The 27,722-nt window shown below is 43.9% G+C and overlaps 3 protein-coding genes across 5 annotated transcripts in view; 2 read left to right on the plus strand and 1 right to left on the minus strand.

Annotated features, from left to right (window-relative positions):
• Positions 1 to 2,111, minus strand: part of C13H7orf57 (chromosome 13 C7orf57 homolog) — a 22,621-nt gene extending 20,510 nt beyond the window's left edge. The window contains exon 1 of one of the 2 annotated variants that reach the window (XM_028751820.2): positions 2,016 to 2,111. The gene's annotated coding sequence lies outside the window, so the exon portion shown is untranslated. The remainder of the gene's footprint in view (positions 1 to 2,015) is intronic. The other variant, XM_028751813.2, reaches the window with a different exon arrangement.
• The window catches only part of SUN3 (Sad1 and UNC84 domain containing 3), a 19,895-nt gene extending 2,212 nt beyond the window's left edge, over positions 1 to 17,683 (plus strand). For both annotated transcript variants that reach the window (XM_028751805.2, XM_028751806.2), the window contains exons 2-13: positions 658 to 798; positions 1,891 to 1,988; positions 2,973 to 3,063; positions 5,766 to 5,821; positions 8,050 to 8,138; positions 13,427 to 13,455; positions 14,119 to 14,290; positions 14,776 to 14,860; positions 15,353 to 15,468; positions 16,397 to 16,564; positions 17,084 to 17,176; positions 17,450 to 17,683. In XM_028751805.2, coding sequence (XP_028607638.2) covers positions 683 to 798; positions 1,891 to 1,988; positions 2,973 to 3,063; positions 5,766 to 5,821; positions 8,050 to 8,138; positions 13,427 to 13,455; positions 14,119 to 14,290; positions 14,776 to 14,860; positions 15,353 to 15,468; positions 16,397 to 16,564; positions 17,084 to 17,176; positions 17,450 to 17,566 — 1,230 coding nt within the window. In that variant the 5' untranslated portion in view covers positions 658 to 682 and the 3' untranslated portion in view covers positions 17,567 to 17,683. The remainder of the gene's footprint in view (positions 1 to 657; positions 799 to 1,890; positions 1,989 to 2,972; positions 3,064 to 5,765; positions 5,822 to 8,049; positions 8,139 to 13,426; positions 13,456 to 14,118; positions 14,291 to 14,775; positions 14,861 to 15,352; positions 15,469 to 16,396; positions 16,565 to 17,083; positions 17,177 to 17,449) is intronic.
• Positions 17,684 to 17,908: 225 nt separating this feature from the next.
• On the plus strand, positions 17,909 to 27,318 carry HUS1 (HUS1 checkpoint clamp component). The gene is made up of 8 exons (XM_028751807.2): positions 17,909 to 18,058; positions 18,138 to 18,265; positions 18,345 to 18,521; positions 19,151 to 19,258; positions 20,892 to 20,966; positions 22,038 to 22,137; positions 25,658 to 25,777; positions 26,914 to 27,318. The coding sequence occupies exons 1-8, from the start codon at positions 18,007 to 18,009 to the stop codon at positions 26,994 to 26,996; spliced, it is 843 nt and encodes a 280-aa protein (XP_028607640.2). The 5' UTR covers positions 17,909 to 18,006; the 3' UTR covers positions 26,997 to 27,318.
• Positions 27,319 to 27,722: the final 404 nt, after the last annotated feature.

The following is a 27,722-nucleotide window of genomic DNA, read 5'->3' on the forward strand; positions in this document are numbered from 1 at the left end:
TTGACATGCTTTTGAACTGCTATGTGGGCAGGAGCAGGGACCGAACAACAGGAGCTCACCCCGTCGCGGGGATTCGAACTGCTGACCTTCTGATTGACAAGCCCTAGAACCTAGGTCACAGGCTCACACCTTGTTTATATCTTGAATGTGCCCTTAAGACAGGATTTGTGAGGACAGGATTTGTGAGGAAAGAGACAATGGGGAGGTTTTCCACTTTGACGTTGCAGATAAATATTTGAGGTCAATTTATTCAGGACCTTTTCTGTGGTGTTTCAGACATGTACAGTTATGAACATTTCACCCACATTTAAAATGGCACATTGTTAGCTATTTTAGGTCAGTATACGCTGCAATTAGGGATGCGGGTGGCGCTGTGGTGTAAACCACAAAGCCTAGGGCTTGCCGATCAGAAGGTCAGCGGTTCAAATCCCCATGACGGTGTTTCCATGTGCTGCTCTGGTTCACCAGAAGCGGCTTACTCATGCTGGCCACATGACCCAGAAGCTGTACGCCGGCTCCCTCGGCCAGTAAAGCGAGATGAGCACCGCAACCCCAGAGTCGTCCACGACTGGACTAAACGGTCAAGGGTCCCTTTACCTTTACGCTGCAATTCTTTTTAGTTCCCTTTTATATATTTCCTTATTCATATTATTTTAGCATCAAGGAGTAAGCGCATAAAAATATGTACAGAATCCCAAAGAGCTCAGGGAGTATCTATTCAACAGAAGACTCTAATGAAGCAAACAATGGCTGTAACAATGACACCTCAGACTCTGACACCCAACAGCTTTTGGAGAGGTATGCATGATTTTGAATATTAACTAATTTATTTCAGTATTCAAGAAACATACAACATGACAGATGTGGTGAAATGTTCTCTCTTTATTCTTCCCAAATAGCTGTCCAGCTGTAGTAGCTTGGGGCTGGGGACTGCATGGCACAGACATTACTTTGTATTTCATGTTATTTAAGGATATTAAATCTATTACATGTATTTACTTATATATATTTAATTAAATATTTTAAATAACATTAACTATAACACAAACACTTTAATTTACAATGTGGAAATTTAATTCATTGTGTGGCTTTCATGTTCTTGTGTCTGAGAGGTTGCACCATCCTGCTATAGATAGTGGATAAAAAACTTGTTTTCCTTTCTAATTATTTATTTATATTTCTTATAATGTCTGTGTTAGCATCCAAGATGCCATGAAACAATGTAGAAATATCAAAAGCAATACATAGGTAAAGACAGGTAAAATTAGTCCAATAAAACAGAACTGCCTCATAATTTAGAAGCTGGGGTCATTCAATGAAGCTCATTCAGGCTCAGGACAGACAAAAATTGTGACCTGTAGATTAAATGGATTTAAAAAACACACACGAAATAAGCTTAGCCTTTCAGGGATGTACCAGCCATAGCAGCTAAATTAATCTGTGTGTATAGAAGCAGTATATTCTGAACAGCAGGTGCTGAGGATGAACATCACCTTCATGCCCTGCTTAGGTTCTTCCAGAAGCAAGACTTTTGGTCAAATCCACCTGGTCATTTCTTGAGCTCTAGTCTCAGTCAGTTTTATTGCACATAGCCAAAGGCTGCCGCAATGTACACAGAATTATTTGACAAGAAAATATACTGAATTGGTTAAAAAAGACTTAAAACATTTGTATTATTAAAACATTAGGTACTCTAAACAAAGCTATAAAAGTACCCCAATGTACAAATAAAAACATTAAACAATAAAATTCATAAGCTAAAATCATCACATGGTCACTAATGTTAAAAACAGTATCAATTAATACAGTGTGCAATTTATACTCAGAGTTTGGTGACAAAGATAGACCCAAAGGGGCTTCTTGAGCTCTAACACTTTTTTCATTTTGTAGTTTGTCCCAAGGGAAAAAATCACCTTGCAGCTGCACCAACAGCCACCCTCTCTTCTCTCATAAGGGGAAAAATGTTCAGTGTCCATGCCCACCCAAGAGTAAGTTCAGTTGTAGTTATTACTCACTTATAAGGGGGCTTTTGCATTTTTTATGGTTTGTGAACCCAGATGCTGAACCAACATGTTGACAAGATTTCCTTCACTATTTCACATCCTTCAGTCCTGTGTAACAAACAAAAAATACCAAAGCATAGTAAGAAAAAAATGATTCAAAATGGTCAGGTTGACTAAATTAGTTTGTCCCTTGAAACAGTGTTCCTTTTTGCTCTTATCCTTTTATTTCGAAATAATATTTTTGAGAGCTCAAGAGCTCATTTTGTGACTCTGTTCTAAAGTCATATTGGGCCACTACAATTACATATTTTCTTGTTTTATCCAAATTTACTGCCTATTTTCATAATGCTATGGGTTTGCAGCATTTCTGTGGGGGAGTTGGTTGACATAAACTTTCATATTTTTTCTGGTGTCTAAAGAGTTTAATCTTGGGTTTTGTTTTGTTTTTCAAATCTTGATTAATGAGGCTAATAAACATTAGTTCAAACAGCTTGTCAATACAATAGCATGATTGAAAATGGAGAACATTTCTTTTGAAATAATTGCATTGAGGTTACATACTGAAGAATGGATCTGTGTTGGATAAGGACAATAAATACAATTAGAATTTCACAGAAATAAGAGATTCTTCAGCTGTGGGAAAATTACATTTCTCATGCTTGGCTCCGGTTATAGGTTAGCTTTTCAATTTATAAAAAACAAATTGTAAAGTACGTTCCAGTAATTTTCATTAGTATGTCTGTAATACAAGCTGTGATCTCCTGAAAATTAAGCACATTCAACTCCTATTGATTTCAATATACCCCCTCCCCATTTTCCTGGAAAACTGCCAGCAAGTATGGTCTTAACAAATTAACTGCATCTGCTGAATAAATATGACCAATACAGCAATTGCATAGCATGAGCTTTGTAAAGTCATTCTAACGATGTGTTGCATTGTTTAATTGTCCTCTTGTGTGTATTTTCCAGAAAGTTTCACTAGACTCATCTGTAATTTGATAGGGCTGAGCCTAATAACTCCATTTTGCTTAGTGAAAAGAGTCTGCATCACTTTATCAAGGTAAATATGAGGGGCGGGAATGTTTTCTGAATAACAAACTGAAAAAAGGCTGCAATCCTAACCCCATTTTCCCAGGAGAATTTCCCCACTGAATTTTCCCCACTGAATTTAATACGACTTATTTCTAATGGTTAGAATTGCACTGTAACACAGTACTTTCCCATGTTTTTAAGCAAGACCCACAAGTAAACCTACTCATCCTTTCAAGACCCACTAGTAAACTAACTCCACTTCCTTCACACCTGGGCCAGCACAGATGCTGCTTCTGCTCCCGCCCGCTGCCTGAGATGACACGAGATCGCCCAGTGAAGAATACACATCCCTTATTGTGCGGACCACCCAGGAACATTTAGGGACCCACATTGTGAGGTGTAACATAACATAATAACTGGAGTAACAAATTATGGTACAGCCTACAGTCAAATCTGATGTGATGTTAACCATGTGGTTCCCCCACCCCTTTCATTACTACATTACATTACTGGAGATGCTTATCAGGATCAGGAGGGCTGCAGGAGCAGGAGAGGCTTCAACCCTTTTCCACAGTCGTGATCCCGATTAGGGCCCCTACAGCTTCTGTTGCATTGGAAGGAAAAATCACGTTCTTTGTAACAAGTGGAATCCCTTCTGAGGCATGCAAAGTATTTTGCCATGTGTTAGCACCATGCCGCTGTGCCATTTTTGTACTTTGCAAGGTATTAATATTGGTGCTACATTGTACTGCACTGATGTACCAGTACAAAGGAGTAAGCAATACCTGGTTCCTCAGTTTGAGTCCTCCACCTGCACAGATATCCACAGGAACGAACAATGATGCATGCTTATTCTTATTTATTGAATTTATATACTACCCTATATAAGGAGGTTTCATGGCAGTTCACAGAAAAGAGCAACATAAAAACCACAGTATATATAATCAAAATAAAAACAACAACCCAATAACACCCCCCCCCCCAGACACACACCAAAAAAGAACCACAATTTAAAAGAGCATTGGATGTCAATCAGATCAACCAAAGGCCTGGTTAAAAAGAAACGTTTTTGCCAGGCACCTCAAGGTGTACAATGAAGGCACCAAGTGAACTTCCCTGGGGAGAGCATTCCACAAATGGAGAGCCACTGCAGAGAAGGCCTGTTCTCGTGTTGCCACCCTCCGGACCTCTTGAGGAGGAGGCACATGAAGAAGGGCCTCAGAAGATGATCTCAGGGTTCGGGTAGGTTCCTATGGAAACAGGCAGTCCTTGAGGTATTGTGATCCTGAGCCGTTTAAGGCTTTATAGGTCAAAACCAGCACTTTGAATTGGCCCAGAAACTAATTGGTAGCCAGTGCAGTTGGACCAGGATCGGTGTAAGATGCTCAAACAATCTTGCTCTGGTGAGCAACCTGGCCACTGAATTCTGCACCAGCTGAAGTTTCCGAACCGTCTTCAGAGGCAGCCCTACTCATAACACATCTCAGTAATCTAACCTTGAGGTTACCAGAACATAGACAACAGTAGTTAGGCTATCCCTGTCCAGATAGGGGCATAGCTGGGCCACCAGCCGAAGCTAATGGAAGGCCACTGAGGTCACCTGAGCCTCGAGGATCCAGGAGGACCCCCAAGCTATGAACCTGCTCCTTCTGAGTAAGTGTAACCCCATCAAGAGCAAGTGGTCTCCCACCCATCTGGTCTAGGGAACCACCCACTAACAGTGCCTCCATCTTATCTGGATTGAGCTTCACTTTGTTGGCTCTCATCCAGTCCAGCACTTCCACTGCAGATGTAAAGGAGAAATAGAGCTGAGTGTCATCAGCATACTGCTGACAATGTACTCCAAACCCAGCGGTTTCATGTAGAAGTTAAACAACATGGGGGACAGGATTGAGCCCTGCGGAACCCTACATTGAAGGTTCCACGGGGCTGAAAAGCATTCCCCAAGTCACACCTTCTGGGAACAACCATCCAAGTAGGACTGGAACCACCGCAAAGCGGTGCCAGCCACCCCTAGTTTGGAGAGTTGCTCCAGATATATGCACTTGTGCAGGCCAATGAATGCTTTTGTGCAGAAACAGGATTCATTCAAAACAGGGGAAATGTGTTCTGCCAATTTCTCCATGAGCTTTTCTAACACTTAATTGGGGTTGAGGCAGGCTTTAAAAGGGAACTTCTCCAGGTTGCATCCACTAACTCTATTTCACTATCAAGCTAGATGCCTCTAAACTGTCACTATTTTGCAGGAGATTGAAGTGCATACCAGGAAATTTAGATTTGAACAGTTAAAGCACTGTCTCCTGTCTCCACATGCTCACTTTTTAAAAAAGAAACAGGAAAGTGGTGAGGAAATACATTGACAAGCGTAGAATGAACAAATGATAAATGGAAATGTAAAAACACCCCACCAGAAAATCAGAATGAATGTTCATTGTTGTATAACCTCCCTGCAAACAAATCAAAATGAAAGCTCAATAAAGACAGGATGAGTAAGACTTCTTCAAGCAAATCGGAGTGAATGCTTAAAAAATCTGGAGGAGCCATCTTATTGAAATTAGAACCAGATTATTGTACAGTATACCTGAAAGCAGTAAACAGCATCAAGCCCATAATAGAACCAACAGTCTGGGCTTTCTGGGGTGTCTAAGTTGGAGTGGCTAACTTAGCTGTTTGTTCAAAGTTTTATATGACTAGAATGTAATGCTAGAATAATTCTCTGTTGTTTTGCAGGGCGAGCTCTGCTCAGAAAGTTGTGTCTTGGGTGTCCCTGTTCCTACTGTTTTTTGGTGCGCTTCTTCCTATGGGGCTAAGTATACACTGAGTATGCACTGGTGTACATTATGGCTAGCTATGTTTACAAGGACATAAGATTCACATAATTCAGTGGAACTTACTGTACTAGCCTATGCTGGACGTGGATGGCACTGTGGTCTAAACCAGTGTTTCCCAACCTTGGGCCTCCAGCTGTTTTTGAACTACAATTCCCATCATCCCTGACCACTGGTCTTGCTAGCTAGGGATGATGGGAGTTGTAGTCCAAAAACAGCTGGAGGCCCAAGGTTGGGAAACACTGGTCTAAACCACTGAGCCTCTTGGGCTTGCCGATCGGAAGGTTGGTGGTTCCAATCCCCACGATGGAGTAAGCTCCCATTGCTCTGACCTAGCTTTTGCCAACCTAGCAATTCTAAAGCATGCCAGTGCAAGTAGATAAATAGGTATCGCAGCGGCGGGAAGGTAAATGGCATTTCCATGTGCTCTGGGCTCCGTCACAGTATTCCATTGTGCCAGAAATGGTTTAGTCCTGCTGGCCACATGACCTGGAAAGCTGTCTGGACAAACGCCAACTCCTTCAGCCTGAAAGCGAGATGAGCGCCGCAACCCCATAGTCGCCTTTGACTGGACTTAACCATCCAGGGGTCCTTTACCTTTACCTTTCACTAGCCTATGCACGTCTGTTCGCAAGTAACTCCCAGTGGGGCTTACTCACTATGAAGTGTGTTTAGGATTGCAGGTTTGTCAGCATGCTGAGGATAGTAACCTTAAATTGATGGGCCCAAAGAGGACTTTGGTTACCTGTCCTTCTATGTACTAGCTATTACTCATGTGATTTAATAACATGTTTTATAGCGCAAGGAATGGAAAGTTGGAGTTACTGTGAAGTGTCTTTCTGGTCAGCATAGAATGGCACATACATGAATGAATTAACTCATCTTCTAGAGGCGGGCTAATTTTTTTAAAAATAAAAAAATTGCTAAGACCAGCCAGAATGGGAGGTGACCTTCCTGTAACTGCCAGATATGAGCAAAGCTGCTAGCGGCAGGTAGAGGACAGCAGAGTTGTCATGGGGAGCCCTGTCTGACCTTCCCAGAGTACTGTGCAAATGCAGATTGAGAGAAGTTGCCCCCTAATCCTAGGTTTGACCTAGGTGGGGTGCGTACAAGGTGGAGCTGACAGGAACAGGATGTAAACCAGTTTTCATCTGCTACTCCATGTGGGAGGAGAACCTAAGCCACAACCCACTGGAACATCTTCCTGCTGGAAGCTGCTTCTGCAGAAGCACATTTGTCCACTTAAGCGAAGGTGGACAGGTGAGCCCAGGTGATTGCCCTGCATATAGATTCTAGCAGGGTGCAGGTGTGTAAAGCTGTGGTGGTGATTACACACACTAAGTGATATTGATGCCTGTTGGAGGACTCTTGGCTTTTGCCTGGTATGCAAGCATGATTCAGGCCCTGCCCGACCTGCTGATAGTGTCAGGGTACTTTCCTACTCAGGGACCCCTGTTTCAAGGAGGCAGACTAGGATTCTGATTTTCTTAAGGGCTCTGTGTAAGTCAAGTACACCCTGAGGCCCCGCCTGATGTCCAGTGTATGCCATTTCCTTCCCTCAAGGTGAATTGGATGGAAAACAATTTGGGTGACATGATGGCCTTATTCTTATGAAAGGAAAAGTCTTCTTTTGTTAAGAAGTTGAGTTATGGTGCTAGGCTACCCTGAGTAGCATGTGCAGATAGCAACTGGCTTAAGAACCCCCTTTGGCTCCCTGGCTACGCAAAGGGATCTGAACTCTATTCTCCACAGTCCTGACCCAGTACTCAGTCTAGTTACCTTAACTCTGGTTTCCGCTAGTGCTGATGAGAGAGCCTTTGTTCTTGCCTGGCTTCTGCATTCTTAAGCCCTGCACCAGCTCCAAGTGCTTTACTTGGGAACACAATGTGTGAAATAAAAGAAGCAGATAAAGCCATGTTATGGGTTAGCTAACCTACCCATGTAGGAGCGCTTTTTTCAGGAGGTACTCAGGGTATGCAGTACCAGCACCTCTTCTTGTTGTTGTTAAAAAGTGTGGCAATTACTGTAACAACTTCATGGTTAGTGCTGGCACCTATTTTTCTAGAAAAAAATCACAGCCATGTAGGATGACATACTGAGATTGTTGCCATGTTTAATCTGCTGAGAAGGAAGAGAATAATCAATCTTGTTAATACAAAGAGGGTTTTTATTACTATTATTAATAGGTGCTACCTACATGGGACTATTTGATGGAAAAAAATTTCAGATTTTTGGAGAAGAATGGAGGGACTTCTCTATTTGTGATCTCATCCAGGTGATTTTTTGTTTTGCTTTGTTACAACAATCTCCCTAGGTAAAATCTGAGAAATTATAGAGCACAAATTATGTTTATGCATTATCTCAATTCAATTTGCAGCCAGAACAAATGCTGTCCTTGAAGGTTTCACAGATAGAATATCTTATGATCTCTTTTGTGTTGAGAGTAGGATTACACCTTTTTCTAATCCTGCATCTGCTTCATAGAACCATAAAACTATAGAGTTGTAAGGGACCCCAAAGTAATCGAGTCCAACCCCCTGCTATGCAGAAATCTCAACTAAAGTATCTAGCATACCTAAGCCAGTGAAGCAGGGCTTTTTTTAAAGCCGGAGCTCACTAGAGCTCAACTCCGGCACATCTCAGGTGGGTGCCATTGCCGTTCTAAGAGAACAAGGGAAAAGTTCATGGTGAGCTGCAGCAACTCTTTCTTTCAAAAAATAGCACTGCAGTCAAGCTTTTTCTGACTTCATGCCAGGGTCAGCTTACCAGCTTATGTCAGTTTAAATGCATAAGAGCAGGGCCAGTAAAAAAGGTGGCGACCCTAATTTTGGCAAAACCAAAGATTTCCACCTTGGCTAATATTAGGGAGTCTCATCCTCAGAGCACCTTACCTTTGTGAGCATTCAGTGAGGCTTCCATTAGCTTTTTTGTGATCAGGTTTGTACTGGAAAGATCCCTGCACTAAAGGCAGATTATATGTCAGCTGCAGAACCTTCTGATTTTGAACTTTGAGGAAATACCTTAGTAAGGGGGGAAACCACCAAAGAGGAATTCAAACAAATAGCCAGCACGTGTAGACACAAAGTCAGAAAAGCTAAAGCACAGAATGAACTCAGGCTTGCTAGAGAGGTTAAAAGCAACAAAAAAGGCTTTTATGGGTATGTTCGTAGCAAAAGGAAGAACAAAGAAACCGTGGGGTCACTCAGAGGAGAAGATGGTGAAATGCAAACAGGGGACACAGAAAGGGCTGAACTCCTCAATGCCTTCTTTGCCTCAGTCTTCTCCGATAAAGAAAACAATGCCCGACCTGAAGAATTTGGAGCAAATGATTCAGCAGAGGAAACACAGCCCAGAATAACTAAGGAGATAGTACAAGAATACTTGGCTAGTCTAAATGTATTCAAGTCTCCAGGGCCAGATGAACTGCATCCAAGAGTATTAAAAGAACTGGCAGATGTAATCTCAGAACCACTGGCAGTAATCTTTGAGAATTCCTGGAGAACAGTCGAAGTCCCGGGAGACTGGAGGAGGGCAAATGTTGTACCTATTTTCAAAAAGGGGAAAAGAGAGGACCCAAATAATTACCGCCCAGTCAGTCTGACATCAATACCAGGGAAGATTCTGGAGCAGATCATTAAGCAAACAGTCTGTGAGCACCTAGAAAGGAATGCTGTGATCACCAATAGTCAGCATGGATTTCTGAAAAATAAGTCATGTCAGACTAACCTGATCTCGTTTTTTGACAGAATTACAAGCCTGGTAGATGAAGGGAACGCAGTGGATGTAGCCTACCTTGATTTCAGCAAGGCATTTGACAAGGTGCCCCATGATATTCTTGTAAAGAAGCTGGTAAAATGCGGACTTGACTATGCTACCACTCAGTGGATTTGTAACTGGCTGACTGACCGAACCCAAAGGGTGCTCATCAATGGTTCCTCTTCATCCTGGAGAAGAGTGACTAGTGGGGTGCCACAGGGTTCTGTCTTGGGCCCGGTCTTATTCAACATCTTTATCAACGACTTGGATGATGGACTCAAGGGCATCCTGATCAAATTTGCAGATGACACCAAACTGGGAGGGGTGGCTAACACCCCAGAGGACAGGATCACACTTCAAAACGACCTTGACAGATTAGAGAACTGGGCCAAAACAAACAAGATGAATTTTAACAGGGAGAAATGTAAAGTATTGCACTTGGGCAAAAAAAAATGAGAGGCACAAATACAAGATGGGTGACACCTGGCTTGAGAGCAGTACACGTGAAAAGGATCTAGGAGTCTTGGTTGACCACAAACTTGACATGAGCCAACAGTGTGACGCGGCAGCTAAAAAAGCCAATGCAATTCTGGGCTGCATCAATAGGAGTATAGCATCTAGATCAAGGGAAGTAATAGTGCCACTGTATTCTGCTCTGGTCAGACCTCACCTGGAGTACTGTGTCCAGTTCTGGGCACCACAGTTCAAGAAGGACACTGACAAACTGGAACGTGTCCAGAGGAGGGCAACCAAAATGGTCAAAGGCCTGGAAACGATGCCTTATGAGGAACGGCTAAGGGAGCTGGGCATGTTTAGCCTGGAGAAGAGGAGGCTAAGGGGTGATATGATAGCCATGTTCAAATATATAAAAGGATGTCACATAGAGGAGGGAGAAAAGTTGTTTTCTGCTGCTCCAGAGAAGCGGACACGGAGCAATGGATCCAAACTACAAGAAAGAAGATTCCACCTAAACATTAGGAAGAACTTCCTGACAGTAAGAGCTGTTCGACAGTGGAATTTGCTGCCAAGGAGTGTGGTGGAGTCTCCTTCTTTGGAGGTCTTTAAGCAGAGGCTTGACAGCCATATGTCAGGAGTGCTCTGATGGTGTTTCCTGCTTGGCAGGGGGTTGGACTCGATGGCCCTTGTGGTCTCTTCCAACTCTATGATTCTATGATTCTAAGGGGGTGAATGCAATGAGGACTATCTCCACGGCAGTGTCATGCGGTCAATGGACTAGGGGGACTAGCCTAGTCCACTAAATGTTCCTGGTAAATTAGAGTATTAAAGTATTAAAGCCTTGTGCCTCCTTCCTAAAGCCCAGGAAGCTTAGGTAGGGAGTAGGGCTGGGTGATACCTGGTTTTCAACATTACGATATATAACCAGTTAAACATTGTGATATTTCAATATATCACGATATCTAAAATAAGACTGGAGCTATGTAGAGGTGAACATGGTCCTGGCAACTGCTATTACTTATGGGTCTAACTCTTAAAACTGATAAAATTTTACTTAACATATTGTTACAACTGTTATGTTATAGTACTACTGTGTACCAACAATAGTACATTTTCTCTAAAATTAAAGCTGTGGAAGTAATTAGTAGCATAGATACCAAAGGTTCCCTAAAAAATTAATTACATTACTAAACAAGAAAAAAGCAAATTCAGTGTCACACTTTTAGATACTCAAATATCGAGTATTAGTTGAATGTATACATCGCACAACACCAGTTATTTGATTGATTGTTAATTTTCTTTTCTAAACGAGGCCAAAATAGAAAGAATGGAATGGATAAATTTTAACAGAACAAAATATAAACAAAATTTATATTTTAATTGTCAGGAAAATTTGCATTTCTTTTATAAACCAGGCCAAACTGGAAAGCATGGATAAAATTTTACAGAACAAAAACTATTAAACGCAATTTATATTTTTTGCAAGGGAAATTTGCATTTTGGCGTTTTCTGGCAATAGAGATGCCCTTTGTATTTGAAGAACATTGCCAGCCGAGCTGAACACACTTTCAGATTGCACACTTGTTCTTGGAATAGCCATAAACTTTTTTGCAAGCTCCTTCAACATTGGGAAGGATGCCTAATGTGCCTTCCACCCCATCCGAGGGCATTTGTAAGTGTCCACTCTTGGCGTAGCCATCTAGGAGAAAATGGGCAGCATAAGGAGGTGGGGGGGGGAGACACCCAGAAGAGGCTCAAACGCAAAGCAGGGTGGGGTTTTTTCCTTTTACTCTGAAGCAACTTGCAAGCCAACAAGCATCTCAAGAGCGTATTTCCCTCCTGTTTGCGTCAGGGGAGGGAAGAGCTGAAGACTGGCAGAGTTAACCTGAGGCTGGCAGCGTAGGCTGGGTTAGTAAGAAACCTGTGGGCTGCTCTTCTTCCCCAAAGAAAGGCACACACAACAAACACTGGGTGTTTCCCCCCTTTTATTCTGAAGAAACATCCGAAAACACACACAGAGAGAGAGAGAGAAGCAGGGAAGGCGAATTGGGGCTCATTCACAGAGCAAGGAAGGGAGAGAGAGACTGAGCTTAAGCAGCCTGGGGCTCCCGCAGCCTCTGCACAGCCCCGGCCTGGCTCCGAAAGAAGCATCACTGGGGGAGTCAGGGAGACACCATCCCACCCCCAAGCAGGACACTTTTAACAAGGGGGCGGCTGCAGCTTACAGAAAACGAAGTGAGAACTGTTGGCTGGGTTAATAAAAAACGCCGTTCTTTTAGCCTGGCTGGTGGCTGCGCCCCCCACCCCGCCATCGGGAGGGGGGCAGACACACAGGCAGGTGGAGGGGGTGGCAGAAGAGGGCCAAATGCCAAAGGAAGGGGTAGTAAAGGGGGCTCCCGAAGTCTGAAGCCAACTCCCAGCCTGGCGCCTTGAAGCAGGAGCCTGGCGGGAAGAAGTCGCTGGAGGCAGGGAAGAGCTGACCGAGGTGGAGGTAGCACCCACAGGAAGAAGCATCGGCTTCCTGGTTTTTCCAGTATTGTGATTTTTTAATACCACAAAAAACACGATATGCGATAAATTGCAAGCACATTTTAAAAAAAAACGATTATCACAATTTGATGTAAGACCTGGTATCGGATGATATAGCACAGCCCTCCTGGGGAGGCGTGATGCTCCAACGAGGTCCAAGAGCCCTTCTGCATCCTGTCAGAGGCCTGGCGCCTCCTTCCCAAAGCCCAGGAAGCTTCTGGCCAGCTTAGGGAAGGAGGTGCGAGGCTCAGGCACGCCTGCGATGTTGCCCCCCCATCACCCTTGCAAGCTGGTGCCTCTGTGATCCTACAAAAAATTTCACTGCACACCACTGCTCTAAGGGCCAAACCAGATCAGCTAGATTAATTCAGTTAGCATATTGTTTAGTATGGCCCAGCATTTTTTCCTGCACCAAGATTTTCTGGCATGGGCTACTTAGATCTGACCCTACCCAAAAGCCACTGGGTGTTTTGTCTTTGGCATCAGTGGCTGAATTATTTAAAAATTGGGGGGGGGGGGTTAATTAAAAAATCCAATTTAAACATGTTTACTCAGAATAAGAGTTAGTTTGCTTATATTCCACTTAGAGCTGCTTACCCCTCCAAAGGATTGTTTAACTTCACTTAACCTCAACAAAGCTACTGCATTAATTGCTTCAAGACCATTTGCTGGGACCCAAATATGCATAGGATATTGGTGTAATGAGAAGCATTATTCTTATTTCCATTATTTTACTTTCTTGCCTTTGTGGAATGATCTCTTTGGTGTAAGCTTGTTTCTAATTAAACTTGCTTCCCCCCCTTTTTTTATATATATATACAGGGTGAAACACAAGATCTGAGATCCCTAATGTAAGAACAAGTTTAAAATAATTTATGTAAATATTTGGCAAGTGCCTGTACCTTCCTTCCTTGTCCTTCTGACACACCTTCCCCCTCTCTCCTGGCTCCCACCCAGGGCCTAAACAAACTCACAGCTCACCCACCAAAGTCTCACAAAGATTATGAGACTGCCCTCAGGCTGCCCACAGCTGTGTCCCATTTAGTCAACTGCACTCCCCATACCCAGGTCTGAAGGGACTTGGTAAGAGGATATTTTAATTATATTTTAATGGGGGGGGGGCTAACAACGAAAGAATGGTTGGTGCTGGTTTTAAAAACATGGGGCTAGCACATAGAGAGCCCTAGTAGCAGAGTATTAAGCCCCATTGTTAGACACATTAATGAAGCCTAGGAATATTAACTTTTTATTCCATTCAGCTGTATGAAGCAGCTGATTCCCCATTTTGGCCCATTTTCAATGAAACAGACCACAGGCTGCAAAGTAAGTTTAAAATGCTTTAGTTTCTAGGTCCCAGACATGCATCTTTGCTTATGCAAGAGCAATAAAAGAATGCAGGTAACAATATTCCTAGAACTGCAGCAAAGCAGCCTAAGACACATGCACTCCAGAACATATAAGCACAACTAAAGGAACAGTGCTTTGTATTACTTTCCTCCATTATTTTCCCCCAGCAAGGCAAATAACATCTTGGAAAGAAAAGCACTTGAAATTGCACCTCTGAAGGAGCAGGTGAATAAGTTACAATTGCGGCTTCATGATGTGAGATCTGATATGAAGGACATTGCCCATCATGCTGTCAGTAAAGTACTGGAAGGATATACTAGCAGAGGCATTACAAGATGGGTAAGATGAAGTAATGTGATTTGTAAACAACTGTCAGACTTTTGTATCTATTTTACTCTAATCAGGAACGACCAATCTACTTGACAACTGTACCATAAGTCGGATACTAACACTATGCCACTCCATTGCACACTGCAGCACAACATACGCACAACCTTTTGCCTTGTGATTTTTTGGCTTCCATCTCATGGAGCTGAAGAACAAGTAACATTCCAAGGGAGGGAGGCAAGCGTGTCGGCCTCATTCTACCTATGCTATAGTCAGGCGCAATAACAGAAATGCCAACGACAACCCTTTATTATCTGCACCTTCTAAGGTGCAGGTTGCCTGCCCCTGCCCCCCCCCCCCAATGAATAATTATAGTTTATGATTTCTGAAAAACTGCAGTCACAATTTAATATTATTCTTCAGGTCAGGTTGCCCATTGTTTAAAGTTTTCCTATTGTGGTAATGATAAATGAATTATACCTCTTATCCATTGACAGAGTATTGAAAAGATGCTTAAAAAACTAATGGAAAAGCTGGATGAAGATGACGTTCAAATGCCCGACTATGCCCTCAAATCAGCAGGTATTAGAAACAGTTGTTAAACAAACTTGCCCATGGTATTTTGGACATTTTTTGTTATTCAAACACAGGAGTCTGTCAATATCACCGTGATCATTACGATGTTAGTTCTGGTAAGCAGCTTCCACCAGTAAGATGCTGCAGTATTCTGCCCTTAAATTGGGAGGGCAAGGCCTGCTGACATTTTCCGGATTATTATTATTATTATGCATTACTAACAGACCGACTGGGGACATAGCCTTTAAAAATTCCTCCCATGCATAAATGTCCTTTTCAGTAGTCTCCCATCTCCACAGAGTGTTTTCCTTCTCTAGACTATGAGAAAGTGCATTTGTGGACAAACTGCCTCCATTAGCCACTCGCAACAGCTAAAAGTAAACACACACATGCACTTTGGCAGAGCCTAGACTCTCTGCATAGTCTTCTGTGACAAGCAATACTACTGTTGTGTGCCTGAAATATCAGAAGTATTATTCTACAACTGTTTAATTTTAGGTGCCAACATTGTTCAGTCCAGAACTACTAGAAGCTACCGCCATGATGGAGGAAAATACTTCTGGATGTCCTTCATTATGCTTCCTTTTGTGAGGTCTCCAGATGTAATTCTTGAGGTAGAAATCAACTTTCAAGAAAGTATTCATATTTTCTTATTTTGGATATTTTCTTTCTGCACTACTTTTTCCACTTATGTAACCATTTTATTCCTTTCCAGTATTTTCTGTCCAAAACCTTTGTCACTGCTTATGCCTGGCAGGCCAATGCTCTTGTAAAATCCTAAGGAGTGTTTCCTAAATTCTCTGGGATTTAGGAATGATTAATTTGAAAATTGCCTCGAGTCACAACTTTTTCAGGGCTCATCTTGCCTTTTAGTGTTCAAAAAAGAATACTGTACAGTGTGAGCTATGCAGTTTTGTCGACAAGCAGAGAAATGAGTCATGAGTGCGACAGTAGGGAAGAAAAGGGACAATGGGAGCTATAAAATAAATGTCAGAGCATGAAGTCAAATAAAAGATTGGTGGTGATAGAAAATTAATGGAGGGGTGTTTTCTCTGGATATTTAATTTTTAAAGTCATGCACATATTGAACGCATGTAAATGGAGGGTTCCGTGTACTGCAGAACATTGGGGTAGTGTACAGCAACATAAAAATCCATTTAGAAGCAATATAGAATGACTCAAGCACCATTTAAAGAACTGTCTAGGCCTGCTGGTATAAAAAAAAGTATTCAAGAGACATTTGAAAGTCAAATGCAAGGAAGCCCAGTGAATTTCTGCTGCAGGAGTGTTCCACAGCATTGGGACAGTGATGCTTAATGTCTGACTTTTGACTGTTTGCTGGCGTTTTCAACGGTGTTTCAAATATACATGATTTCACTTAAACACACAGTGCCTTGGAACGTAACCTGAAGTAAATTGCCTGTAATGTCAATTTTAACTACATGGACCAGTTTAAATTCATTTGCTCTGGCTGAATTATAGCACCTATAACCTTAGCCACATAATACATAACCCATTCAGAATTTCTCTGCTCTCTTGCAGCCCAATTACCAACCTGGAAACTGCTGGTCTTTCCCTGGGAATCAAGGTGAAGCTGTTGTCAGGCTAGCCAAGGAAATTATTCCAAAATCTGTTACAATAGAGCATATTTCTAAGAAGGTCTCCCCAACAGGAGAAATTTCTAGTGCTCCCAAAGACTTTGTCATTTATGTAAGTCTAATATTCCAGTTTTCAGATTTGAGTTAGGGAATGAGTATTTCTCAAAGCAAATTATGAAATTATTATAACATGCAACTTGGATTTTTTCTCTTTAACATTTCTCTATAACATTTAAACAGTAGTATTTTTAATTGTATTGATAACTTAAAGAAATTAGCTGAAATAATTTCCCAATGCTTTGAGCATCTTAGCATGCAGCTACAGTTCAGGGATCCTGAACATTCTTGTTAACCCATTAACAGCAGAAGCATATGTATCAAAAGTAAATCCTAGATCTACTTACCTGGGCGTTGGTAGGCCTTACTTCTTAGTAAACATGCTGTAAATGGTTTGTGCCAGTTATGGGGAACTTTTGGCCCTCCAGATGTTGCTGCTTTACAAATCACATCAGCCCTAGCAAGTGTGGCCAATATGTAGGCTGCTAGCTAGCATAGTTGTCATTGGAAACTGTGCATTTGTTTTCTGATCTAACATTTCTTGAGTGCTGATGATATGCTTTTTACTGTCAAGGGACTAAAAGAGGAAAAGGAGGAGCAGGGAACTTTCTTAGGCCAGTTTCTTTATGACACTGAAGGAGATTTAATCCAAACATTCCAACTGAAGGTATGTTGAATATGATGGGAAATCGCCACAAAATTCTAATAAATGCAGTTGTTAGCTAGTTGGGTCATTAATACTCTTGGCCCATGCGATCTGTGTGTCTTTTTGATCACCAATACCTTGTGGGTAAAAGTCAGAAAAACGGAAGTCTGTTTCTGGAAGTCTGGCTATATGATTATCTTATATTTTATGTCAGGGAAAACTTAATTGATGGATAATTTCATTCAGCTGCACCAATAGGACAAGGATTAAAATGCTTACTTTCTTTACTTTCAGAATGAATCGTCTGAATCTATGAGTTATGTGAAACTGAAAGTGCTGAGCAATTGGGGCCACCCAAACTACACCTGCATTTACCGCTTCAGGGTGCATGGAAATCTGCAGTACATCTAGAGGCTCTGCGAAGGGAGAAATAAACTGCTGTAGAAATAAAGCCAAAGCCTCATAGCGCTGATCTGAAGAGAATTTGCTGTGCTGCTTTTTCAGTTATAAAAGAAATATGCAACAACAGTTAACAGCTTGTGGAAAGTTGCTTTATTTGTCACTTTCTTAACTGCGTAGCTGAATTTTAAACTATTTAGGGAACAAAAATTGGGAAGGGGTGGAGATGTGCTCCATAGGGTGGGTTTTCCTTTTAGGATTTTCTGAGCACTGGGGGTCGAAAGGAAGTGGTTGCGAGCGACCTGCGGAGCCCTTTCCCGCGGAACCGGCGCGGCGGCGGGGGGGGGCGGGGCCGCCGAGGCCTTGGCGACACTTCCGGCCCCCGAGGGAAGCGGGGAGGAAGGGCCTCCCGCCCGCCCGCTCCTGGCGCGCCGCTTCTCCCGCCGCCCGCGATGCGCTTCCGCGCCAAGATCTCGGAGGCCGGCTGCCTGGCGCACTTCAGCCGTGAGTGGCGGGCGGGCGGGGGGCGCTGCTTTCCGGCGGGGCGGCCTCGGGGCTAACCCGGCTCTCCTTCCTCCCGCAGGCGCCGTGGCGACGGTGGCCAAGCTGGCCAAGGCGTGCGCGCTGCGCCTGACGGCCGAGCAGCTGGTCTTCGTGGCGGGCGCCCGAGGGGCCGTGGGGGGCGCCCGCCTGTGGTGCGAGGTCCGCCAGGTAGGCCGGGGCCGGGGGCGGCGGGACCCCCAAGCCGGGCGGCGGACGCCCCGGTCTCACCCCGCTCCCGCTCTTCCAGGGGAATGTCTTCGACGAGTTCCAGATGGAGGGAGTGGCCGCAGAGAAAAATGAAATTTATCTCGAGGTGACGCCCGAAAACCTATCCAGAGCCTTAAAGACGGCACAGAATGCGAAGGCGGTGAAAATCAAGTTGACCAACAAGCACTGCCCTTGCCTCACGGTAGCCGTAGAATTGGTGAGTAGAAATGGGTGCGGGGGGGGGGGCGTCTCTCTCTCTGCCTCAGGAAAACAGGTAGGTTCTTGCCCGTGAAAAGTGAGGTCGCTCAGGAGGAAAGGCTGCATTCCTCCCCCTGGGCGGCAGGTGGAGCTCCATTTGGTGGGAAGAGGTCCCAGTGCCCCCCCCCCCCCCTGCATGCAGGTGTCAAATAGTGTTGGGGACCAAATAGTGCCCTGCAGAGCCCCATAGCATTTGTACTAACTAGGGGACCGAAGCACACTCCTGCAATGCTGTTCTCTAGACTCACCTGTGCAGGTAGACATGAAACCACTGTAACTATGCCTTTGAGCCCCATCTGAGCAGTTGGGCTGAGGGCACCATGATCAATGGGATCAAAAGCTGCTGAGAGTATGAGTACCTCCTGTCCCCACACTCATCCCAGGGATGAGTCAGTCCCAAAACTAGGCCTGAACTGAAGTTGATCCAGATAATCATTCTCATCCTGGAACACCTGAAGTTTCTCTGCCATAGCCCCCCCCCCCTTTTTTTTTTAAAGAAAGGCAGCATTCTTCCATATGTGTTTATAGGATTACAGCCTTTACTGTTGTGAATTTTGGTTACGTAACCTTTTGTTTTCTTCTCTCTAGCCTTCTTTATCCAGCACTAGCCGTGTTGTGACTCACGACATTCCTGTGGGTATTATCCCAAGAAAGCTGTGGAATGACTTCAGGGAACCAAGTGTGCCGGACTTTGATGTGAGCCCCTTTCAGTTTCCACAATATCAAAATTAAATTCTTTAAACAGTATTCCAAATACTTCCCATCTCAAAGGTATTCCCCTCCAACAACAAAATTAATTTCCTTTTAGTTAAGATGATTGGATTTCATTCAATCTAAAAGTGTCATAGGCTTATAAGCACATTGTGATAATGTAAACTGAGGATGAGTTGACTTTACATAAAGTTGTTTTTCATTATTCATCTTTGAATTACAGCCATTATTCAATTACAGTCATTCTTCTATCAAGGATTGCAATTAGTGCAAAAACTACTTTTTAGAGAGAATGTGTATTTTACCATTGGAGACCAGTGAAAATTTACAGTGTGCTTTACAGTATCTCCTGAGTCCATTCCACATTCACTCTTTCATGCCCATTCATATGACTTGCAAACCTAACTAATGTACCATTCACACAGCCATGCACACCCTCTTCATAATACTCAGCTTAACACTTGGCTGCCAACATACCTACCAACTGGTCCTCGCTCTTGAGTGCTGACCATTTAAAAACAACACAAACTTGGAGCAGTTGAAATATTTTCAGAGCCAAAACTCTCACAGCCAAAAGCAAATGTGTTTTCAAATAATGCAACCTGAGTTTACTTCATTTTTCTCCCTTTCATTGGCTTGGTTTGCACTTAAAGTGAAGCAGTTGTTTATTCCCCACAAGCAGTTAGCAAATATACACACCACCAATACAATTCATTGCTAAGGGGGGCATCCACATTTCAGCCAAAAACTCATCTCCTCAAAAGTGTTTTAAGGCCCTGATTACAGTTTTGACAACTGCAAGGACTTCAGAAATGTATCTCTCTCCAAATAAGTTACTAAACATAAAACAAAACTTTAATTATCTTATTCTAATTAGAAGAAAGGGAAAGTAAACATTCCCTTGTGAAGAATGTTTTTTACAGTTATCTGAGGAAGTTCTTTGAAACAGGACCTTATTCAGAAGCCTGTGGCCAGCTGCTTAGCATTCTTCAATACAGCAACAATAATGTTTGTGCTCTATAGTTCATTGTAAGCCTTGCTGGAATGTTCACTTTCTGCTTATACAGTGGTGCCCCGCAAGACGAATGCCTCGCAAGACGGAAAACCCGCTAGACGAAAGGGTTTTCCGTTTCTGAGCTGCTTCACAAGACGATTTTCCCTATGGGCTTGCTTCGCAAGACGAAAATCTTGCGAGTCTTGCGATTTTCCCCCCGCTTACCCCCCTTTTTCAAAGCCGCTAAGCCGCTAATAGCCTTTTAGCAGCTTAGCCGCTAATCCTTTAATAGCCGCTAAACCACTAATAGCGCTAAGCCGCTAATAGGGTTGCTTCGCAAGACGAAAAAACCGCTAGACGAAGAGAATCGCGGAACAGATTCTTTTCGTCTTGCGAGGCACCACTGTAATGATATATTGTTCATTTTACTGCAAACCTTTCTCATTATCAATCTAGTTTCTCACAGTCTTACGCCCTTCAACATTCTTATAGTTGCTATATAGAACTGTGCCCTTGCATGTGACTTTATCCCTTTTAAATTGACACTGGGGGTCATTGCCCAGTAACAGTGTGGGGCAGGCATGGCTCATCTGCACTTTCAAGGCAGTTGATTTGATTTTGTAGGTCAGCATTTATTTACCAGCGCTGAAGACCATGAAGAGTGTTGTGGAGAGAATGAAAAACCTCTCCAATTCTATAGTAAGTTCTTATATTCTTAACGTGGGGAGAGAGAGATGCATCACTTGGGGTGAGTTTTTATGCAATCATTGTAACCACTGGGTCAAACTGGACAAGACACCATTCATACAACTGGAAATTGTGCATTTTTTCTTACTTTTTAAAAAAATATTAACTAGCAGGCTTGTGTGGCTAATCTAGTTTGGGACTTTGGGGGAAGCTGGAGGGCTTTAATTCTTTACCCCCACTATGGTACTGATCCAGATTGGATACCCTGTGCTTGGTATTTACTTTAGAAAAGACCATCTTGCAGTTGCTAATTGTGTGAATGGTGCCTGGTCTTGGCTCTCGCTTGATACTTTGCGCGTAAGACTCCCATCAAGGTTTAGTTATCCAGGATTGCTCTCTGAGTACACAGCTGGTAAGCAATTGGAGCCACTGGAGATGACTAGCATATCTACCTATATGATCCCTCAACCCAGAGGTTTTCAACCTTTTTGAATCCACTGCTTCCTTGACCAACTTCTTCAGTTCCTTGTGGGATACCTGGTAAAAACTAAAACTTGACCATCATTCAAAGCACCCTAGGGCACCGTGGCACCATTTGAAAACCATTGGCCTATGCCAGTAAGTAATGTAAGGAAAAAGGATCCACACTGCAACATTCCATCTCTTTTAGACTTTGTAAGTGATAAGTAAGCATACACAGGGCTTTTTTTTCTAGAAAAAGTGATGTCAGAACTTGACCTTTTTAGGGGAGCACCCACCCAAAGTTATTGCGCTTTTTAAAGGGGGGATCACCCAGCCAAAGTTGTTAAGTTGGAACGTACCTAAGATGTGCCAACTGGAAAAAAGCCCTGACCATACACATTTTATATAGAATGCTTTACCTGGTTGCATGTCCTGTATATCTGTACAGCCTTCATTGCGAGATGGTGCCAATAATTCCCAGGCCACTGTCTGGTCCCTAAGACTATACAAATTAGTTATCCCTTCCAAACTGACCTTGTGAATGTACAATATTTTCCTCTTTTTTTATTGCATGTTTATGTAGTTGTGAAAAGCATAGAAACTGTTTTGTTTACATTGTAGGTAATAGAAGCAAATCTAAATGGAGAAATGAACTTGAAAATAGAAACTGATCTAGTGTGTGTTACAACCCACTTTAAAGACCTTGGGAATCCTCCCTGGGGTAAGCAATTTTCTTTTCTTGTCAGATAACAGATCCTAACAAAAGTACACAACAAAAGCTACAGTCCTGTGTACACTTATCAGGCAGTAAGGGCTTGCTTCTGAGTAACCATGCATAGGTTTGCAGTGCTCTGAAAGTAATCGCCAACAATTTTTAGCCAATTTTATAGTTGTTGTAAAATAGAGCTAGCTTGAGTCTGTCTTTAATAGTTTTCTTTCCCCACGCTCAGATGTTAGTAACAAAGTGAAAGGAAGGAAATACTGATTTGCGGGTCAAATAACTGAAATAACATTGTAGCTTCAAACAATGGACTAATATACATAGTTAATTATCATGAATGGGGAAAATACAGGTGTATTACGACTCGCAGGGGACCACATATACGTGCAGTGCCATGAAATAAATAAATCAATTCAAACCTGGAAATGGCAGGAGAGAGCTGGAGAGCCCTTGTGGCTGGTGAGAAGACCTTCCACAGAGCCTGAAGAGGACGTCGGAGGAAGCCCAGAAGAGAGCAGAGGCGTAGCAGGGCTTTGTTTACACTGCTCAGCCTCCCTAACAGCTGATGCGCACGGTAGCGCAGCAACAGCAGCCACTTTCCCACATGTCCTCCAGCCTCCTGCCGGCCCCAGAGCTTCAATTCTAGTATTTTTTGTATGGATTGAAGAGAGAGCGGCAGAGAGGGTGCTTAGAGAGCATTCCCCACTTTATGAGAATTCACTTATGTACACGGGGCCCCAGAACATAATCCCCATCTCCTCTACAAATATAGAATTAGAGGATAGGATGAAATAGCTATTTGTCAGTATTCTTGGAAGTTCACAAATTTTAACTGATCTTAATGATTAACTGGGACGCGGGTGGTGCTGTGGGTAAAACCTCAGTGCCTAGGACTTCCTGATCGTAAGGTCGGCGGTTCGAATCCCTCCCCACGGCGGGGTGAGCTCCCGTCGTTCGGTCCCAGCTCCTGCCCACCTAGCAGTTCGAAAGCACCTCTAAGTGCAAGTAGATAAATAGCTACCGCTTTATAGCGGGAAGGTAAACGGCATTTCCGTGTGCTGTGCTGGTGCTGGCTCGCCAGCTGCAGCTTCGTCACGCTGGCCACGTGACCCGGAAGTGTCTTCAGACGGCGCCGGCTCCCGGCCTCTTGAGCGAGATGAGCGTGCAACCCTAGAGTCGGACACAACTGGCCCGTACGGGCAGGGGTACCTTTACCTTTTTAATGATTAACCAAAAAGGTGTGGTTGCCAGGCTCTTGCTGCTCCTGCAAGGTGTTGTTCCTGATCTCATATGCTATCACAGCCAGAGCTGGGCCACCCATAAAGGGGACTAAGCCAGCTGCCTTGGGGGGTGGAATCCCAAGGGGCAGCACTCTCGCAGGGGCCCCACCCCTGCTGCCACCACCAGAGAAGCGAGAAGAAGTGGTGGTTGCCTGCTCCTCTTGTGTCCAGCACAGGGTGCACTACCAGAGAAGCAAGGAGAAGTGCCGTGATCATAGCACAATATCCTGTTCCTTTTCCCAGCTCCAGACTTGGGAATTCCTTCTACTCTTCTTCTGCAGCTTGAACTGCATAGAGAGAGGTGGAGACTCACTGTAGTTGCACAGTCCTTTGAAGGGCCTCAGAAGTCGGGTGCAGTTGCCGAAACAGTTTGCACCTCTTCCACAGAACCAGTATGGACACAAAGATGGTTGTTTGTAGCGCAGAAGCAAAATATCCTGCTGACCTCCATTGCGGCAAGGGAGGGTTGGGCTTAGTTTGCTTTGCTGGTGCCCTTTTAAGGCACAGTACTAGAGTTCTCTTTCCTTGCATCTGTGAAGAAGATTGGGGCTTCTCGGTTTGCTCCTGTGCTTCAGAGATACTTGGAGCACCTTGAAGGTACATAATTGAAGCCAGTTTCCTTCCCATCCTTGCAGCTGGGGCAGGGATTGCTCTCCATAGTTGTGATGGGTTTCTGAAGTTCTGTGCAACTTGCAGAGATAGTCTCCACAGACAGATATATAGCTCCAAGGTTGGGATGGTGGCTAGGATTTGTTAGGTGTGACAGAAGATGGTTGCGCACACTTCATGGTAAACATGATGACTAAAACTGGGGGCTCCTGGTGGTTCTGCTTATTACCTGATGCACTATGAAAAATCATTTTGGTAACACACACTAGTCTTCTCCTTTTCCTGAATGTATTGCAATGATGACCAGTACACACAGGAGCCTATGGACAGAGACATACCATGGGGTTGGCGAAACTGGTCCCCACTGCCCAGGCCCAGGGGGTGCAAAAATCACCCCAGATTACTCCAACCGAGGAAAGAGAGTTGTGTGGGGTGAGAGACACAAGAGGCAGATTGCATGGATGACAATTGCCTCAGAAGAAGTTGAGATGGGTGATGACTGGGCAGCTGGTGTCTCTGCTGTCGTCTTTGCTTCCACTACCGATGGAGGCTTTTAACTTCTCCCAACCTTCATGTGCACACACAGCCCTCAAAGTCCCCACTTTTCAGGGGCCTGCCTGCCTGCCTCCCTGCTTGCTGCTCTTGTGTGGTACTTGCTCAGCTGATGGCTGTTGTGATGAAGTCATTTTTTTCTGGGGTGGGGGTGTGCCAATACAGCACCTCTGCCTATGAACAAATCTCTGTGTGTACAGAAGCCTCTGGCTGGATGCAGTACAGTGTCTGACTATTACTGTAGTTGGTGTCAGTGAGCCCCATTCCAACACGTTCATCATCAGTGCCTGCCACTGCTAGTTCCTTCCTCTCTTCCTTCAGCCACTTCTGGCAGCTTTGGTAGCTCCTACAGCTAACCAGAGACTTACTTTCATGCCAGCATCTGTGTGAACTGGCTCTGGGTCCACCCCTCCCCAGTGGCTGAGATTGGAGCTGTGATCTGGTCCCACGTGGTACTTATTTTATTTTTTATTTATTGAATTTATATGCTTCCCTATACCTGGAGGTCTCAAGGCAGTTCACGGAAAAGATCACAATATATAAAAACAGAATAAGAACAATAACCCAATAACACCCCCAAAAAAAGAGCCACTGCCCTGCTGAGAGCCTTATCTTGCCTTTTGACAAGTTAGCTACTAGCCTTGGTTTGTTCTCTCTGAAATGGAAGTATGAGGTGGTTGTCACAATGATGAATAGAACATAGTACATACTGGCTGCTTGATCATATTCATATGTACAGTGGTACCTCTAGTTACGAACATAATTCGTTCCCGAGGTCCGTTCTCTTAACCAGAGGCGTGCTTTCACTAACGGGGCCTCTTGCTGCCGCTGCGCCGCCAGCACACAATTTCCGTTTTTATCCTGGGGCAAAGTTCTCAACTCGAGGTAACTTCCAGGTTAGCGGAGTTTGTAACCTGAAGTGTTTGTAACCTGAGACGCTTGTAACTCGAGGTACCACTGTACTTGGAAGTAAAATGCACAGATTACAGCCTTAAACTGTTAATGGAAATTATGTACAACCCTTTTAAAAACTATTGTTCTAGTTAATAAAAGGTTCTATTTTTTTGTGAATTCTGTAGGCTCCCAAAAGTCGAGTCAAGAGAGAGATCCCGAGACCATGGCCGAGGCCCGCATTGACATTAAGAGACTTCTCCAGTTACTTGCAGGGCAGCAAGTGAATCCCACAAAAGCCCTATGTAGTAAGTGACCCTTTGGGCCTGTTGTGTGAACAAGTCATTTGCCACTCGAGAGAGCAGTGTATGAAGAAGATATCGCGTGTTTGGAAGGGATTGCCACATCCTTCCTGTAAAAGCAAATTTCAACATTTCCACACACCGGTGTATTTGGACCAGCATTCTTAGGGCCAAACCGGACACCATGGGGGGATTGTTACTGTTATTGATAGTACCGTATTTTTCGCCCTATAGGACGCACCGGCCCATAGGACACGCCTAGTTTTTTGGGGGGGAAATAAAGTAAAAAAAAATTACTTCCCCCCCCAGGTGCGGGGCTGGGGCAGGGGAAGCCCGAACTTCCCCTGACCCCAGCCCCCAGAACAGGCAGCTCTCCGCAAGCCGTGGGAGCCCAGCGCCGGGCTCCCACGGCTTGTGGAGAGCTGCGCAAAGCCTGGAGAGCGAGAGGGGTCGGTGCTCACCGACCCCTCTCGCTCCCCAGGCTTCAGCCAAAGCCTGCATTCGCCCCATAGGACGCACACACATTTCCCCTTCATTTTTGGAGGGGAAAAAGTGTGTCCTATAGGGCGAAAAATACGGTAATTTTTCCGTATCTTTATTTTAGATGTTATGATTTATATGGAGATTTGGTTGTGTATATTTTGATATTTCTTTATTGCTTATGACTACTTTTCTTATATTTGTAATTAGGTTCCGTCCCCGTCCACCACCATGTTGTAAGCCACCTTGAGCATGGTTTTAACTGTGGAAAGGTGGCATACAAATAAAATTATATATGTATGTATGAATCATGTTTATGTGACTCAACTCAGCCCTCCCTTGCCCAGCTCCACCATGGCATATGCATCTGTAGGCAGAGTCAGGTCTGCTGTCAAGTGGAGGTTGTTGAAAGTGCCTTTTGTCTAGGAGGGAGGACCTGACGCAGCTTTTCTTTTTGTTGTCTTTCTCCTGGTTGGGAAAAACAGTTTTGAAAAGTTTTGGAGGTTGATTGTAGCCATGTTCAAAATATTCCAGGCCACCTGCAGCTTGGCCTCTGCATCTGTGTGGCCTTCAAAACTGGAGAATGTTGGCTCTTGTTGAACGTGATATTTTGGGCCCTCTGTCATCCTTTGAAGTTTAAAATATGGACTTGTGTTTTGCAGATATTGCAAGCAAAAGGATTGTTCACTTCATCTTGCTCCACGAAGATGTTTCTCTTCAATATTTCATTCCAGCCCTTGTATGAATTGAACAGTTCTTCCAGCTCACCTGTTTTCAATGCTGCAGCGTCTTCTCAAAGGCACTGAACCAGGCACAGAAAGACGGAAGACGGGGTGGGGGACATGAGTGCTTGCTATGCTTGTTTAAACCCCTTTTGTAGTCAGATTCTGTGCAGAGAACTGTATATTTAATACCTTATATTTGGTAAATAGAAGAAGTAAAAAAAAATCTGTTTGACTGGGCTATATATTTTATTAAAGAAACAGTCCATTAGATCTTTAGTTATTCTGGTGCTCCATGCAGCAAAAGAACTGTTGGTTTTTTATTAAAAAATATATTGTTTCTCAGTCACCTGTCGGTTCCATATATTCTACGCCTCCTGTCCATTCCACCATTCATTACTGCATATAGGTCACTTCAGTCATATTAAAATTCTCCAGTACCCTCAGAGCTTCCATACCACAGTGCCTAGGGCTTGCTGATCGTATGGTCGGCGGTTCGAATCCCCGCGGCGGGGTGAGCTCCCGTCTTTCGGTCTCAGCTCCTGCCCACCTAGCAGTTCGAAAGCACCCCTAAGTGCAAGTAGATAAATAGGTACCGCTTTATAGCGGGAAGGTAAACGGCATTTCCGTGTGCTGCGCTGGTGCTGGCTGGCCAGAGCAGCTTCGTCACGCTGGCCACGTGACCCGGAAGTGTCTTCGGACGGCGCCGGCTCCCGGCCTCTTAAGTGAGATGGGCGCACAACCCTAGA

This window comes from Podarcis muralis, chromosome 13 (assembly GCF_964188315.1).
Source record: "Podarcis muralis chromosome 13, rPodMur119.hap1.1, whole genome shotgun sequence".
Lineage (NCBI taxonomy): Eukaryota > Metazoa > Chordata > Lepidosauria > Squamata > Lacertidae > Podarcis > Podarcis muralis.